The sequence below is a fragment of the Crocuta crocuta genome, unplaced genomic scaffold (genome assembly GCF_008692635.1).
Source record: "Crocuta crocuta isolate KB4526 unplaced genomic scaffold, BGI_CrCroc_1.0 scaffold278, whole genome shotgun sequence".
NCBI classification, from domain to species: Eukaryota; Metazoa; Chordata; class Mammalia; order Carnivora; family Hyaenidae; genus Crocuta; species Crocuta crocuta.
The window spans coordinates 1,928,937-1,947,431 of NW_027532173.1; the positions used below are offsets into that span (position 1 = coordinate 1,928,937).

The following is an 18,495-nucleotide window of genomic DNA, read 5'->3' on the forward strand; positions in this document are numbered from 1 at the left end:
CTGAGGGACAGTGTGGCAGGATTTGTAATCTCCGTAATCTGCCACATGTGAATTCACCCTAAAGGTGCCTGACAAGAACGGTTATTTACATGCATGTTACCACTTGGAGTGTGTGTGTTTATAATCTACTCTGGGCAGTAGAGAAGAATTCCAACTAGGGAGACGGCATACTGATTAACAGTCGGGGCTTAAGCCCTGGGTTCAAGATCTAGCTGTGCCATTTACTTTTTCTTCTTTTCTGTACCTGTTGACCACCTTTTCCCGTTTCACCCAGCCTCACCACCTGCTCTGGCAACCACAACATGTCTCTGTATCTATGAGCTCAGGATCTTTTTTAGATTCCACATATAAATGAGATCATTAACATCTTTGCTTTTCTGCCTGGCTTATCTCACTCAGCATAATGCCCTCAAGTTCCACCCGTGTTGTCACAAATGTCAGAATTTCCTTCTCTTTTATGGATGAATAATATTCCATTGTATACATACACCATGTTTTCTTTATTCATCATTGGATGGACTTGGGCTATTTTAAGTAAAATGCTGCAGTCAACTTGGGAGTGCAGATATCTGTTTGAGTTCGTGCTTTCATGTCCTTTGGATAAATACCCAGAAGTGGAATTGCTGGATCAGAGGGTAGTTCTAGTTTTAACTTTCTGAGGAACCTCCATACTGTCTTCCAGAGTGGCTGCACCCGTCTGCATTCCCACGAGCAAGTGCACCCGGGTTCCCTTTTCTCCACATCCTCACCAATATTTTGCTATGTGAGGTGATATCTCACTCTCTGGAGACCTTTGGCAATATATTTGATTCTGTAAGCGTATTTGTCTACAAAAGCAAGCGAGCAAGCAATTTCACTTTGTATGTGGATGAGGAGGTGGAATACTGCAGATAAAGGCTAGCACGGTCCTGGCGCACGGCATCGGCACTCACTAAACGTTAGGTCTTGAAATGGAATCCAGACCAGAATCTCTTTCATTCTAGGACTCGGTGTTAATCTTGGTTCTGCCTTCTGCCACTGTTTGCAGGTTAGAGCGGTTTCTCAAGTCTCCTGAAGAGTCAGAGGCATGGCTTTGATAGAGGACATCACCGTGGCTCAAGGCTCCCTGGATACGGTTGTGGAACTAGCAGACACTTTCTTTTTTTCCTGTCCCCCTTTTCTTCTCTTTCCCATCCCTGATTCCCACACTTAACCAACTCTCATCCGCTCTTGTTATTTCTTCAGTTTGGATCTGGCCCCGTCTGTTTATAGATCAAGATTATCTGTGGCCATGGAGTTTGATTGCTGGGTTTTGTTTCACCACTGATGACTTCCCATAGGCCCACCTTATTTACCTGACCTTCTCAGATAAAGCTCATGCCTCTGATGGGTCTTTTTCTTTTTTTTTTAATTTTAACGTTTATTTATTTTTGAGAGAGGGAGAGAGCACAAGCAGGGGAGAAGCAGAGAGAGAGAGAGGGAGACACAGAATCTGAAGCAGGCTCCAGGCCCTGAGCTGTCAGCACAGAGCCTGACTCAGGGCTCGAACTCACAGACGCTTAACCAACTGGGCCACCCAGGCGCCCTCCCGATGGGTCTTTAAGATGTTGCTAGTATCCTAGATATCACAATGTCCATGTCCCTACAGTGTACTTCTGCCAGAGGTTAGAATGTGAAGAAGTCAGGCTGCATTTGTCTGAGTTGTGGGTGGACAGTCCCAGCTTATGTCTGTCTTGGTCTCTCTCGGCCACCTAACATCTCCATTTCCTCAGACTGTCACAGTTTACCCTGTTGTCCTAAAGAAATTATTAACAGCATTCTCTTTTTTCCTCAAAAGTGTCTTGAGCTTAGGAGATATATTGTAAGGTCATCCTATCTTTGGGGATAGGTATATATATATATAAGTTTTGTTTCAAGTAGGAAAGATGGTGGGTTATGAGGCAAAAAATGTTTTCAGTACGATAACAAGAATTGTGATAGGGAAAGTCAAATTGAAGTCAGAATTTTCAAAAATAGTGCTTCAAAGGGTTTTCTTTCTGTAGTGCAAACTAAAATGTATTTTTATCATGGCAAGTAGTGTTTTAGAAAACTTGGAAGAAGCTTGCTACATAATTTACATTCTAAGCGGTCAACCCTCATTCAGTGGAATAAGTGTACACAAGCTAAGAATTCTCAAGGGGAAAACACATACACATCACACATTTTTTTTTATGCTTCTGAAATCCTTCTCTTCTTTTTCTCGCCTCCCTTCACGTTACTGGCCAGAACGCATCTTTCACAAGCAGGTGTGAACAAGAAGTCTGATAATACTCAGAACCAGTAATCATGCTCAGAACTAGGAGGAGCTGGCAGCCCGTCCTAAAATTATGCGGCCATGTTAAGATACGATAGAGCGAAATCCTGCAAGCAGCTGGGAGGGAAGACTCCCAGCTTTGTTACCATCAGCTGTCTCTACCTGAGCAGAAGAGACGCGAGCTGGTGTAAATGCCACATACTATCAAGCCGCATCAGTGACCCAGGGCCGTAGTGGATAGAAAGAGACAACGCACACATACGACTGACGAAGGCTGTGCTGAACAGGGAGCAGCCTTCACATTCAGCAGCCGCAGCTGCGGTAGAGATTCAGGGCTCCTGAGACAGGCCACTTACCAGGTTCACACATCCTCACTCTGGAGAGGAATATATATCCCTGTCGTTCCTCAGGATACATGTCATGCTTTAATCAGGTCCTTCCCTTCCCCGTTCTGTAGAAGGGCACAAGGCTGTAATAGAGGGCAGACGAATGCAGCCACCTGGGGCCCAACTGAAAGAGAACGTGTAGCAAAATCCCAGAGGAGCTAGAATGGACCAGGAAACAAAGGCAGCTGAATGTTTCCTTTATCAGTTGTCTTCTGGTAGACAAACCAGGCTTTATAGGAGGTTACAAAGAAAAAGCTGGATCCTATTCTTTCATTAAAGCACCATCAGCCTCAAGATTAAATAGAAGTCTCTCAGACATGACACTCTGTAATTTACACCTGGTTACTCTGAATGATGGCATGATTTATATTCAGCTCTAGGTTGTCTGTCTTTGACATTCTACCCACTCACATATTTGCATATTCAGAGGCTGGATGAGCACAAAAATATTAAAATGAAATCCACTATATGTTACAGTAGAATGACATGTAATTTATTCATATAACTGACAGGCAGTACTCAAAATTCATTTAAGTAAGCAAGTGATTACACAAACGTCTAATAATACTAAAATCGATAGTCAGAAGGTATAAAATACCATGGGTATGAAATGCCATGGTAAATACTATTCAACAGACTACAATCATAATTCCAAACTAAATCATGGTTTTTCAAATGATCTTGAGCAGTTTTGGAATGATTGATTTTTTTCTCCCTTCCAAGCAATTTACTTTTTTCACTGATACATGACAAGGCCATTATTTTCAAGAAATACGACAGAAGGACACAGTTTAGGTCCCTCTCTTGCAACACATTTTCTTGCAGTTTTTTTTAAAAAATATAACCTCTTGACCTTGAAAACAAACCAGTCAGTACTCAGTTCCCCAAGCAAAGATGCTTGAATCAGAACAGTGTGTAACTGTGAGCTCAGCAAGAGGCAGGCAGTGAAAAATCTTTTGCAGCTTTTGAAGTATGCATACTTCTTTTCTGAGGCTCCAAGCGTCATAAACATATTTAGGCATCCAAGCCAGTAAAATTATGGGAATAAAATAATTTGATATCCATATGACTAGGATACAGTTGCAACAGGGGATAAGTTACAGTATAATTCTGCGGTACTTCAGACAAAAACAGCACCTACCTAAGTCTGCTTCTTGTAAGCCTCGTTACATTGTCATGAAGCGCAGCTGTGTTTGCAGGAATGGTTTGGCTTATCATGTGTCTGTCTGTATTATTTGCAAGTCATATACTTTAGTGGAATGAGGTCCAAGCATGAACCCGGCCTGAAGAGCTAGCAGCAGTAGTCATGAAATATCAATAAATTAAAAGGCTTTCACAGAACAAGAGTCTGCTAAATCTCTTACATACAAAATACAGCTAGAGAAATACAGTTCTTTGATGCTGAATTACGAGGGGAGGAAAACAATCTAAAAAAATAGAAAACTCTCTCCATACCTGGGTGTCAAGGCAAATGTAACACTGCATAATGCCACAATATGAACAGTCACTGGATGACAGATAGTCCAGAAGCAGTGGTATCTGGGGATCTGGTAGTTATGACCAAGAAATGAAAATACTTTACCAAAAGGCATGCATACAATCACTGTGTGCACTCAGTGTATGAACTGGGACCTAAGCAGGGATCTAACACAACAATGAGGCAGTGTTCCGGGGGTATCCGTTAAAACCAGCGTGGGTGACTACATGTTAATTAAACCTTCTGAGGCAGCAAAGTGTGGGCACAGCGCCATGTCTGGGTTCCGCAGCTGTTTTATGATCCTCTTGCGGAATTTCTCCCGCACACGATTGAATTCCATTATGTCCATGGGGTCCTCTTCAATCCAAAACTTATGAAACTCGTGCATCAAATAGCCTATTAGGGATAAGATAGTGATAAGAATGCAGGAGAAAGAAAAAAGTCCTTAATCACATTCAGAGTCACCGAATGCTAAAAGAGATGTCCGATCAAATGATGGCAACCATGGGTGTCAAAGAAGAGGTCACAGTGCAGCAATACTCCTGTTATGGACTATTCTTTAAACTTCATGCAGTAGAGGCTACCAGTCTGCAGGAGTTTTGCGGCTGGTCCTGGGATGATTCTCCCTGTTCTCAAGGCGGGAGACAGACAGTTCTGCCCTCTCTGGGAAGGGCACCACATCTGGGGCAGAGCCCGAGAGGCTGCCAGTGACCGCTTCATCCTGCCTCCCTGATTAAATTAACATAATGTCCTGACTTTTCAGAATTACTCCCCTTAGCCTTTTTTCTCTGGTTATTTGATTTGAGAAAAGCTTTAAATTACTGTGACAAATCAAACAAATGCATTCTGACAGTCTGTTATGAGACGGTAAGAGTGGTAAATCAACTCTGAATAACACAGACCAGTCAGTAAACTACCTGAACTTGTTACTAAGACCTTCTTGCTCTGAAGCGTAATGTCCTCTTCAAATACTTCTGTGTCTCATTTGCTATCTGTGAATGATCTGCATTGGGAACATTTTCAGCATAAATGTTAAGTACTGGATCTATTCATTGTGCTGTTTCCCCACTGTTCACACCCCCCACCCCCATTTAGAACTGACATGTGAATAGCTTTTTAAAAAGACAGTAAAAGATACTTGTATGTAGTAAACCCATAACAAGTAAAAGTGTCTTGTTATATATTAGAAAAAAAAGTATTTAACGAAATAATCCTAGTTAAAAAACGAAACACAATACAACATTAAGAGCTTTTCTTGGTCTCAGTACTAGAAGGAGCAAGGATTCCAGAGCCAGAAACCGGGTTAGAATCCTAGCTCTTTCACCTCCACTGGGGAAGGAGTGAGCAGAGAGATGATGGGGGGTATGGGAGGAGAATTTTGGAACAAACATGCTCAAATCCTAATAGTAAAAAGATAAAAATTAAAACCACTTGTTTTTCTATTTATTAACTGGCTACTTATGAGAAAACCTTTAACATTGGTCCATAAGCAGATTTTTAAAAATCTTTACCATATCTTATGTAATACACAATTAGAAGTCACCTTCCTTCCTATGCCCAGCACACACGCCCAGATACTTGTCCACTTGCACAGACTTACCTGGTTTCTCAATCATTACACTGTTCAACATGTGTGTGCGTCTTTAAGTGTCTGGTCTCTCTACAGCCACAGTGGGAGGGGTAGTAAGGAGAGAGAAACTTTAGTTGCTTTTTTTGGGGATTGACCACTGCATTTCTTTTAGGACTGGATTATCTTTGGGCCCTCCACACGTAACTGATGCGACTGTCTTTAATACGTCTCGATGGGACACACATCAGCGCTCACTCAAAGGCCTCTTGGCCACACAGCCCAGGGCCTGCTGCCGCTGTGAAGGAACCCGGCCACGCCCGGCAGCCCCAGATCAGCAGTCCCTAGAGTGGCCCTATCCTTCCTACTCGGTCTCCTGCTTGGACTCCCCGAGGCAGCGTCCAGCCTTGAGCTCTTCTGGTGACAGTGCTGACACCAGCCTGTCCCATGGATGAAGAACTTGTGTTTTAAATTTTTAAAAATGTTTTATTCATTTCTGAGAGAGAGAGAGAAAGACAGTGTGAGCAAGGGAGGGTCAGAGAGAGAGGGAAACACAGAATCGGAAGCAGGCTCCAGGCTCTGAGCGAGCTGTCAGCACAGAGCCTGACGCGGGGCTCGAACCCACGAACTGTGAGGTCATGACCTGAGGTGAAGTCGGATGCTTAACCATTCAGCCACCCAGGCGCCCCAAGAACCTGTTTTTTTTTTTTTAATTTTTTTTTAATGTTTTATTTATTTCTAGGAGAGAGAGAGAGACAGCGTGAGCAGGGGAGGGTCAGAGAGAGAGGGAGTCACAGACTGAAACAGGCTCCAGGCTCCGAGCTGGCAGTCAGCACAGAGCCCGACGCGGGGCTCGAACCCACGAACCGCGAGATCATGACCTAAGCGAAAGTCGGACGCTTAACTGACAAAGCCACCCAGGCGCCCCAAGAACCTGGTTTTTAAAGGGATTTTCCTCAAGCTGGGCCAAAATCTGTTACCCTGTATTTCTTGGAACAAATTCAGTCCTTCTTCAACTCAAATAGTTGCCCGTATCTTTCATGCCCTGAGCTGTTCTCTTTTCTGGGTTAAGCATCCCTGTTTCTCCTCATCATTTGTCACAGGCCTTGGTTGGGAGTCTGTTTATTATTCTGGTTTTCGGGCACACCAAGAGGAAGTTGTTTCCTCTAATCTCAGTATCTTATCAACCGAAAGAATTCAGTCATCTGTGTGTTTCAGTGACTGGGCAAGAAGTCCTGAAGTATCCCAAGAATGGTGTGGTGTTCCCAAGAATGGGAACTTTTTAAAAATGCAAACCTCTCAGATTCAATTGCCGTTCAGTAAGATGAGTCTCAGGTCACTACAGTTTGAGATCCGTTGCTCTAGAAGATGCCCTCTTTTTAAGTTCTTTTGGCTTTTTTCTAAATGTTATATTTTTTATGGTTCTAACTGAAATCTTATGATCATTTTTAATTTCTTCTTTCTATGCTATATAATATACATAATTTTCCTGACTAGGTCTCTGAGCTCAAAAAAACACACCTGAGTTGTTTTGTAGAGAGTCAGGGTTCTAATACTGTAAATTAAAATCATACAAAATGAGTTAAAAGCATCTTATTAGTACTTCATGAGTTATATGGTCTTTATCCTTATTTTTTTTAAATTTTTTTAAATGTTTTATTTATTTCTAGGAGAGAGAGAGACAGCATGAGCAGGGGAGGGTCAGAGAGAGAGGGAGTCACAGACTAAAACAGGCTCCAGGCTCTGAGCTGGCAGTCAGCACAGAGCCCGACGTGGGGCTCGAACCCACGAACCGCGAGATCATGACCTAAGCGAAAGTCGGACGCTTAACCGACTAAGCCACCCAGGCGCCCCTGGTCTTTATCCTTATTGACAATAATAAACAGGCAGTGTGAAAATCATCTTCTAATGAAGAATTTACTTTCCTATCAGACACATAAAAATATTCACTCTTCTCCAATGTGCTAGTATAATGGCAACTCACTCGAAGGGGATCTTGTGTGGCTCACAGTGTTCGAAGAATGTAGATCCATTTGGTTTCCCCATTTTTCTACCTTAAATGCAGTTACAGAAAGACATTTTGAAAGGGTTTAAAGACAGGCAAGGACGAGACTAGAGGTGGGTGGTTAACAATCTGACACCATTCTCAGGATTCTTCCTCGTAAGAATCTACAGAAGTGAAACTGTAAGGCTTGCAGATTCTTTCTGTCCCATCAGGAGAATAGTGACTGTATAATATGATTTTAAGCAAAATGCAGAAAGGGTGGCTTGGCTTCCAGGGTGCACATTATAATTATAAAACTCAACTCATTTTTATAATGTTGCAGAGTTTCCATATGACCATTCAGTCAGTTGGTCAGCTCGTCTGCCAGGTAGCACATACGCAGCAGGTAGAAGAAGAAGGTGGAGTTGCTGGGTTCCCCAGCTCTCCGTCTCTTGGAGGACACATCCAGGTAGACAGTTGGCGGTGATGATTTATTAGCTGAGAAAGCTAACAAAATGGCGTGGAAAGTAGAGGGAGGAAACAGAGGCCTGACTATAGCTTACCATCTCTCAGTTAATTCTTAGGACAGCTTTGTGGCATAGGCAGTGCAGATAGATCTTCGTTTTACAGATGAGAACATCGGGCTTAGAAAAGGTATTTAAATGGCGTCCAGTTACACAATACAGCTGGGAGCCGGAGGCCAGAACCTGAAATTGGCTGACTCTCTGCCACCGTACCTGCTGCCTTTTCCAGTGTACCCCCTTCCTCTGCTCTTACTCTTACTGAAGAGTCGCTTCTGCTGAAGGTGAGAGGAAAGATCATTTTTTCCTCTTCTGGTCACTGTACTTCCCTTGTGCTCAGGACACCTAGCCTTGCTTCCTTTCAGGGGAGCTTTAGACTGAATGCAGTTTTCGTAGCACACTGCCATAGTGCAGTATTTGCTGAGTACCACTAGACAGTCAGAATGATAGAGCTATTATTCTCTTACATTTTTTCACCCAGATGAAACACCTGCTTCGAATACTAATTTGGCTTTCCAGCCCAAGCCTGCAGTGTATTTGTTGTTGCTTGAATGTATCTTGGTTTTGCTTCACTGCATTCAGTTAGTAGACAGCAGACACATAAGCAAGGACACAGGTAATTGCAAGAATATTACAGAGGAAATGTGAAGAACTGCTCTTGTCCGAAGGAGGAACAATGAATTCAGGGCCCGGGTTGCTTCCTCTGGAGAGACATGAGCCCCTCTGTGTACACCCCACTTGACAGGGGATTGTGTGCTTTCTGAAAACCCGGTGAGGGAAATGAGTAACCCTACTGCATGCCACTCACCTGTGCTAAGGTTCTCTTGAAAGCTTAACAGTTCAGGCCAAGGCTAAATTTTTCGTGAGAAACTAGACTTCCTTTCTTTTTCTTTCTTTCTTTTTTTTTTTTAAGAGAGAGAGAGAAAGCATGTGCACGAGAGAAAGAGAGCTGAGGAAAGGGACAGAGGGAAGGGGGGAGTGACAGAGAGATAGAGAAAGAGAGAATCTTAAACAGGCTCCATACTCAGTGTAGAGCTGAGTTTCCTTTCTTCTACAAAAGACATTATTCTTTATTTTAGTTTCCTGTCCGTCCATCCATCCATCCATCCATCTATCCATCCAAGCAGGCAGGCAAGCAAGCAAGCAAGCAAGCAACCAACCAACCCGTATCTACTGAGCACCCACTCTACCAGGCTCTGTGCTGAGGATACAGTAGTGCATACAAACAACAAAATGCCTGTCCTTAAATGTCAGTTCTTATGATTCTCATTTTTATTTTCTCCTGCCAGAGCTCCCCCACTGTGTGGTTCTGATTTTCTTCTCAATGCTGATGAATCCCAAATCCGGCCTTGTAATTCCTGAGTTCCAGGGCCTTGCGTTGGAGTGCCCACTATTCAGCTCTGTGAGGATTTCCCAAAAGAAACTCACCCCTAGTATGCCTGAAACTAAAAGTCATTCTGTTTGGGGAAGTTTTCCTTGACTCCTAGACTGAGTGAGCTATGTCAGCCATAAGCCTTTTCAATTAAAAAAAAATTTTTTTAGGGGCGCCTGGGTGGCTTAGTCGGCTAAGCGTCCGACTTTNCACCCTGAGCCTTTTCACTTTTTAAAAACAATATCTTTACTTCCCAATTACAAAATTCTTCCTACTGTGTTTTAATAATTTTTTTTTAGATGCACAGAATCTTATCTGTAGTAAAACTTTAGTATCTGCCAGAAATGGTCAAACTGAATATAATCACCTAGTTGTCAGAGTAGGAGCCATAATTACATATGTGAGGGGCTGCCATTTTCTACTATTAACTATTCATAAAGTGTATGTATTTTTAAATGTGCTCTTCATTTTTATCTAAGTTATACATGCATCTAATTTAGAGTCATATAGTTTAACACGTCTTGTTACAAAAACCAAACAAAACCCAGCAGCGCCTCCTGCCTTAATGACTGCTTCCCTAAAGGAACATTTCATCTTTTTTGCTGAGTCTTTTGATCATTGACCTCCATGACTGTATATAATGTGATTTCCATTGTGTGAGGTTTTTGGACTTCCTTTATAGAAGATGGAGATTTTGCTCTCTTTCACCTATTCCAACCAAATTATCACTTATTTTCTAACAATTTACTTTGTGTAGTTACCAACTGCCCTCTCTGTTTATTTGCTTAGTTTTCACCCCCTTCACTCTAAACTATGCCAATATCTTTGCAGTGTGTTCAAACAAGGTTAGACACTTAGTCAATTCCATATTCTTCAAAGAGTTGCTACCAGAGCCTTCTGACCTGCTAAAGTCTAGATTTAATATTCTCATCCTATTGCACAGATATCACCTGGCGTTTTTCCTTCACCTTCATCTTCAGAGATTCTCTTCACTTCATTCCTGTGATAGGCTTCCTGTTCTCTGGACCCCATTTATTCCTTTTAGGATTACTCTTTGTGAAAACATCTCCCTTAGGAGCTTCCCAATAAAGTACAAGGAGGTAAGATGTTTAAGACCTTGCATTTTAAAAATGTCTTTATTCTACTCCCCCACTTAATTGGGAACTTAGCCTGGGTATAGAAATCTAAATTGAAATCATATGCCCTTAGAGTTTAAAAAAATATTCTCTTAAATTTTTGAAGACATAATTCCATGGTGTTCTAGAATATAGTGTTGCTGTTGAGAAGTCCAGTGTCCTCTTGATTCCCAATTCTTTATGCAGCAGCTTTGGAAATTTTTAGAAACCTCTCTGGCATCATAAAATTTCACAATGATATGGAACTTGGTGTCAATCTATTTTAATTTATTATGCTGGTGTATACTAGTTTAAATATGAAAACTCATGCTTTAGTTCTGAAATTTTTTCTTATTTCTTTGGTTCCCTCCCCATAATTTCATTGTTCTTTTTCTAGAAATTCTGTTATTTACGAGACTTCTAAAATTGCCCTTTAATTCCTCAACTTTTATTTTCTGTTTTTCATCTATACTTTTTGTTCTATTTTCTGGGAGTGTTTTCAGTTTCATCTTCTAATCCTTTTTGAGGATTTCCTTTCTGCTATCTGATTTTTAATTTCTAAGAGCACTCTTTGTCCTCTAAATGTTCTTTCCAGAGCATCGTGTGCTTGTTTCATAATTGCAGTTTCTTCCCTTCATTCCTTGGGGATCCTAATGATACATATTTTGAAGCTTTCCTCTCCCTGCATAGTTTCTGTTTCCTTCTAGTGGCTTTTTTTCCTGCTTGTTTTGGACTTTTTTTCATGCTTGAGGCTTTCATTACTGTTCTTATTATCTAGTGCCGCTTATGAAATTATTCGAAAATCCAGTGGCTTAAAACAGCCATTTTAATACAGTCATGAATTCAGTCAGTTAGGAGGAATTCAGAAAGGGCATAGGAGGGATGGCTCCACAATGTCTGGAGTCTCAACTGGTAAGACCTGTATGTAGGGTGGGGTGGGGTGGCAGCTGGTAGCATGAGTCATTTGGAGGTGTCCCCTCACTCACATGTCTGTCATGGGTAGTGGCTATCAGCTGGGACCTCATCTGGAGCAGTCACCGAGATCAGCTACATATGGCCACTCCGTATGTCCTAGACTTCCTCATAACATGTAGAGATCACGTCCGTTACAGTGATGGCTCATGCCTTCAAAGGCAGCTCGGGTCCTGAGAACCAGGCAAAACCCTTTTCTAACATAGTCTTGGAAGTCACATAGTGTCAGTTCTCCTGTGCTCTACTGGCCGACCAATAGGTCAGCCCAGATTCAATGGGTAAGAGGAACAAATGAACCCTGCGTCTTCGTGGGAGGAGTGTCAAGGAATCTGAGGACATGTTTTTAACACGAAGGCATCTGATAATCCTTGGCTCTCTGAGTATTTGTTACTAAATAAAAAGCCAGGGACTGAAAGCGTGGGGGTTCTGAGCATGTAGGTAGGGCTGTGTCCGTGAGCACGACGGTAGAGTGCTATGGCTGAGCGGTTTCCCTGGGGACACCCAGAGGTCAGCATCTTAAGCTCTTTTCTCTTGGGCCCCTCCAAGAACACCCAGAGGGTCTTGTTGATCTCTTGACTGGCTGTCAAAGTTACAGGGACTGGGAAGGAGAAGCTGCCCACGTGTCCCAGTCCCCATCATCACTCTCTCTGGTTTGCCATCAAGTATTCCTGATGCTCATCAGACCAGAGACCTTGATTTTCACCTCTCTGGAGAATAATCCGTGCCAGCCTCCAGGAGTGGGGCGTGGGGCGGAAGGAAGGACAGAGCCGTCTCCTGCGGAAGAGGACTTGGGCCTCTAAGGGTTTCTAAACATACTTCCAAGCAATCTTGCTGTTTCTGATCCTTCCCTCACCCCTCTTTCCAGAGACAGCCAAGCTGCCAATTCCTGAACCTCCTGGGAGGTCGTGTGGAGTAAATCAGGTTGCGTCTTACCTTCCCACACTACCTTTTTGGGATATATTTTCTCAGGACTACTAAACCAGTTATCACTTAATCTGTTTTCCAGTTTCTAAAATGAGGTTTTTCTTGCCTAAATCTTGATTTTTCCTGTCCTTGTGGGTCCATGCTTTCTTGGAAAAGCCCTTTTACATTAACTTCAGTGAAGTTTTAAAAGGGAGCATAATGAACGTATTAAGTATGCCATCTTTAACCAGAAGTCCTGATTAAACAGATATTTAAAAAGACAACTAGATAATATAATCACTGTTAATTTAGGAGTTTAGATAAATTGCTGTTAATTCTGTCATATTGTAAAAATGAAGTGGGAACCAGCATTCCCCTGCAGTGGATTGGAGATGAACAGCTGTGTCTTAACCATACTTGGAGAGGCAGTACTGCTTAGCAAATTAACAGAAGAGAGGAGCTGAAAGGAATATAAAAGAGAAGAAAAACTTTGATTTTTTTTTTGGCTAAGAAAGTCTGGGTACAAGGCCCTCAGGGCAGCAAGCATGGTTTAAATGACATTTCTCCTTTAAGTTGCCCGAGTTGCTTGATGACTTAGAACATCTTTCCATGTTCCTCCAAACCAGTTTGTGTCTGGCCCTCAAGGATCATAATGGCATTCAGATTTTAGGATTGTGTCTCTAAGAATGGAGAGTAACATTCAGGGCTCTGTCACATCATGTTGGTCTTTATCTTCTGAAACCTCAGTATAAATGCAACTCCAAAGGATAGTCCTCATTAATACTTCCCTCTGTGGCATCTAATCTAAGGCGGGGTGGGGGTGGGGGGAACAGATCTTCCCTCTGTGGCAGCAGTAGGGGTCACAGGAAGAGTAATACAAGTGACAGCTCCACCACCATCAGTATCATCTACTAAACCAGCACTTCCTCTTTCTCGTGCTCACTGAGCACTAAGTGTGGAACTAGCTAATACAAAGTTTGTACCCATTAGCTCACTTTATCTTCATAGCAACTCTATGAGGCAAGGACTCATTTTACAGATGCCATAACTAAGGCTTAGAGAGTCTGGTAACATAGATCCAGGAGTCAATTCAGGCTGTCCTCAGAACCTACTCTCTTAAGTGCTGTTCCATGCTGGCTCAGAGGGAGGGAGACACCCAGACCAGAAGCTGAGACCCTGGGTATTATGCAAGAGGTGAGAACAAGAAAAATCCACAATGCCTGCAGATATCACTGTCGGATTTTGAATAAGAAGACAACAACAAAATCAAAACCAAAGGTGAAGTTCAAAGACCCCAAAGCAGCCAAATAGCAAAGGTCTCTCAGCTTTGCCCCTTGTGTATAGACTTCCATGGAAACTATATGCTGTTTAAGCAATAGGACACTTACAGAATGTCTGCTGGAAATGACACAGTGTTGGAGCTTCTGGGGCAATGTTGTAGAAGTGAGTTTTTAGCGCTCCGCTCACCAGTAGATTGTACGCCAGGTCAGTTATGTTGATGCCCACAATTGCAAATGAGTACCTGTAGAGCGTAAACCACAAAACCAACTAACTGTGTGTCGTGTAAGCATTGAAAAATATAACCTAATTTTTAAGTTACTTCTAAATTATCAGAGTGGCAGGTTGCCCTTCCCTCTCTACCCTATCTTTAACCCTGAATTTTGTAACTTATCAAAATGCCAGTAATGTAACCAAGAGAATTAAGAATCCATATGCTTTGATTTGGTAATTTTATTTCTAAATATATGAAAGAAAAAAATCAGAAACTAAGAGCTTTATACTCAAGGATACTCTTTATAGCATTATTTATAATGGCAAAGACATGGAAACTATTAAGATACTCTAAAAAAAAGGAGATTGGTGAAATAAATTGTGGTAATCTCTTACGATATGTTATAGCCAGTAACTACTGTATTCCTAAAGACTACTTAAGGAGGAAACATTATGTGTAAGACAAGTCAGGTTTTATTATATGCTCACAAACGTACATTAAAAAAACAGGCTAGAATGAAATGCCACCAGATATTACTATGGTGTCTTAAAGTAATAAGATTGGGATGATTTTTTTTGTTTACTTTCCTGTATTTTCTAGATTTTCCATAATGAGTCATGTATCACTTTTAAAATAAGGGAGAATTTAAACAAGTATCTTAACACAGGGTATATTTCCTAGTTCTGTTTCTACATGCCCATCAAGAATTAAACAGAACAGAGTTCTTAAGTCTCTGGGTAACACAAATCCATCACATTAAAAAAAGGAGTTCTGCATTCAGCAATATTTTTGAATGCAAAGGGGAATTTAAAAAAATTTTAAGTAAATTTATAAAATCCAATAACCTGATACTTGATAAAAATCCTTAAAACTACCAAATCCAATTCTTAATGATGATTTCTGAAAATCATTTCTGTATAGTTTAACATTTTAAATATTGTCACTTGGCCAAAGGCAAAACAGCGTCAAAGACCCATACAAATAAATCCAAAAACATACACACACGTCCNCAAGAATTAAACAGAACAGAGTTCTTAAGTCTCTGGGTAACACAAATCCATCACATTAAAAAAAGGAGTTCTGCATTCAGCAATATTTTTGAATGCAAAGGGGAATTTAAAAAAATTTTAAGTAAATTTATAAAATCCAATAACCTGATACTTGATTAAAATCCTTAAAAGAAAACTACCAAATCCAATTCTTAATGATGATTTCTGAAAATCATTTCTGTATAGTTTAACATTTTAAATATTGTCACTTGGCCAAAGGCAAAACAGCGTCAAAGACCCATACAAATAAATCCAAAAACATACACACACGTCCTTTAAAAGTTCAACTGGATTATATATTTCCATCAGGACATTCGTCATCTTTGTCATCTTTCACAGTGTTCTGAGGACATTTTGTTCCGGTTCTGGCTCCAGCTGACAACCTTTACATATGAACGAAATCGCACACTTACCCAATTGCTTTATCCATCCTCTTCTTCTCCCATTCCGCTTTGCTCAGTTTGCTGAATAAATGAATCAAGACATAAGATTTAATCTCTAAGTGGTACTTGTTCTCTTGCAATGTTTATATTAAAACTGTTGACTAGATGTCTATAACTCAGTTATCAAACACTAATCAGTTTAAATGTCAATTAAAACTCCACAATAAAGTTTATGTGGAGCTCAGAAATGGGATTATTTAAAGCCTTGCCACTTCTCCCCTGTTCCCTTTAGTGCAGCAGTGGGAGAGAGTCCTTAAGGCCAAACATTAAGGGACTTTTTTATGGGATCATTAATTATCAAACGATACTTTCTCCATGAACCTTTGCCTGGGACGTATGTCTTCTGAGGCTCCCTTGCCCTCTCAGGATTCCCAACTGCATTTCCTTTGGTTTTATTTCACTGCATTTTAAAACTAGAGTTATGAACATTTAGCTTCCATCTAAGCAGGGTTCTCTAGAATACACTGCAAACACGACACTAAAAGACACACGTAAGACACAGCAAAAGACCACAAAAACATGATACAGCATCGACATTTAACTCTGTACTTTCTACTCTGTAAATGACTGGCTGTAATTCAGAGTAACTGCCTTTAATTCATGTTAAAATATGCCAGCTCTTTTCAAAGTGTTAACTGCCTACTGACCAATCAGCCAACCAGCCAAAAAAGGCATGAGGAGATTTTTGCTTAAAAGACTCACATCCAGGTAAAATGAATTAGGTGTGAAATTTAAGAGACTTTATATAGACAAATTGATAAGCACCCATTTTCTCTTAACAAAGCTTTACAAATACATAGTGTCTCTGCATGTGTTGAATGAAATCTCTGTCTGCATTGGGAATATAAGAAAGGTCAAATGCCTGCCACTCACTTGACTACTTAGGATACCCTGGCCCAAACAGTATGAATCCCTCTCTTCAAGAAACACACAACAACAACAACTACAACAAATAATCAAGCAGTCAGAATTCTCCTTGTAAACTTGAATCTACTTATATCCCTCAAGCTACTGTGGGACTCGATAGATGGAGGTTTATAAAGGCAATGATAACAATGTGTAATGCTTGCTGAATGATAGACAGAAGAGAGCTTTCCTTAGTAGATATTGCTGCTGAACGCCTGATATATTCAGGGTCTCACAAGCGGTTAATATATACTTATTTTAGACACTGGCGAAGGATAGTAGCATTTTCAAAACATTCTGATTTGTGTTTACTGACATTTACCGTGAATTTGAAGTGATTAATATTTGAACATCATCTCCTCAATTTTATGGTAGCTTGAGGGACAAAGCACCGTAGCTTTATGTACATGTGTACAGATACACACACACACACACGTAGTCTCTTCTTAAATAAGAGTAGTCACACAAACTCTCAAATACATCCTCTCTGATGGTTGACACAAGAGATAAACCTGTAAAGCCTGTCTTTGAGAATGGCTCACAGGTAAAATTCATCACCCTCTAATGATCAATCAAAAAATATTTTAAGCTTATCAATTCCCAAAGACCATGGAGGATTCATGAGTTTTTGCTGATGCTCTTTGAGAAACACCGAAGTCTATATGCAGACTCCCCAGACAATTTTAATTAGAGGGAGTTCAGAGTCTCTACATTACAGAAATTTGCAGTTCAGAAAATGCAGTTAAAATTTAAAATAGCTTGATTTTGACCCTGTAATGTATCAAGAAAGAGCTAAGTGATTTTACTGTTTTTCTCGAAGTAAATAAAAGGGAAAGAAACTGAAAATATAACCTTATAAAAAGATTGGAAAGTATATTGAAATTTAATGAACCTTAGACAAATGGAGCTAGAATAATAGTAAGGTGGTGGGGGCAAAGTCAACCTGTTGTTGAATTTTTGAGAATGGTATGATAAAATTTTGGATTTATTTATGAAATATGAACACTAACAAGCAACTCGGCATGCTGAGGAGAAAAAGGTGATACAAAAACATGGCTGCAAAACTACTATCTATGATGAATTAAATATTTAATAATGAAATTAGAAATAGATTTAGAGCACAATTGCTCTGTGCAACCAAACTCCCAAGGAAAACGTCCCTCTGTGGGGAGTAGATGAGACGGGGCAGGGGAGACGTGTTCGGCCCTGAGGCGGAGTGTTCAGCATGCGTCTCCCACCAGGTAGAGCCCTGGCTGTAGGGGACGCTGAGATTTTCTGTCAGGTTGGGCCACCCTGGTTCTCCTTCACTAAAACACAACCCACATTTAATGAAGGATAGTAGATACAAAGTTGGGAAATGTTGGATTTTTGAAAAATTTTTTCATGAATTTGTATTGCTTTAAAAATTCTTACTGATACTTATTCTAAAATGAAATAAAAGCAACAAAACACAAAAGCAGACAAAAAAAATACCTTGTTTCCTCTTTAGTGATATCCCTTCATGTAATCAGTTAAAGAAAAAGTAGTTTAGGAAGGTAAATGAAAATATTTAGACTCTAGAGTTTTACCAAGAAAACTAAAAAAGCCTCAGCGTTCCAGACTTTCTGACAGGGCCCCTGACCTGACTCCCCTCTCCCCTCTGTCCCCCACCATGCTCTGGCCTCTGAGATACCGCTTCCAGACTCTTCTCTTTCCTTTCCTCCAAGCCACCTCCTTAACCTTCTGGGCAGCGCGATGTTACCCGTCCTGTGAATACTTCTCTCCTTGCTCGCTGCCCCCTCCCTCCTGAATCCCGTAATGAACCTGCACTTGAACCCTCCAAGGCAGTATTCGTCTGGGGGCTCACGGGAAAGAGCCTCACTTGCAGAGGGGTGACGCCCCAGAATCTCACCACACATCCGTGGGGGGACGTTCCTTCTGCCTAAAGCGTAAGCCTAGTCCAGCTTTCGTTTCCAGCAATTACCTGCTTTTCGGATGCAGAGAGTCAGACAGGACTTGCTGGGCTGTGGCGGCGTCCCTTTCCGCAAAATACCTGG

The 18,495-nt window shown here is 41.1% G+C and overlaps 1 protein-coding gene across 2 annotated transcripts in view; it reads right to left on the reverse strand.

The window, feature by feature from the left end:
• Positions 1-3,129: 3,129 nt before the first annotated feature.
• The window catches only part of ELMOD1 (ELMO domain containing 1), a 43,027-nt gene continuing 27,661 nt past the window's right edge, over positions 3,130-18,495 (reverse strand). The window contains exons 7-11 of one of the 2 annotated variants that reach the window (XM_077777455.1): positions 18,423-18,491; positions 17,933-17,956; positions 15,524-15,574; positions 13,958-14,091; positions 3,130-4,531 (exon numbers count right to left, since the gene is read on the reverse strand). In XM_077777455.1, the coding sequence (XP_077633581.1) occupies positions 4,359-4,531; positions 13,958-14,091; positions 15,524-15,574; positions 17,933-17,956; positions 18,423-18,491 (451 nt within the window). In that variant the 3' untranslated portion in view covers positions 3,130-4,358. The remainder of the gene's footprint in view (positions 4,532-13,957; positions 14,092-15,523; positions 15,575-17,932; positions 17,957-18,422; positions 18,492-18,495) is intronic. The other variant, XM_077777456.1, reaches the window with a different exon arrangement.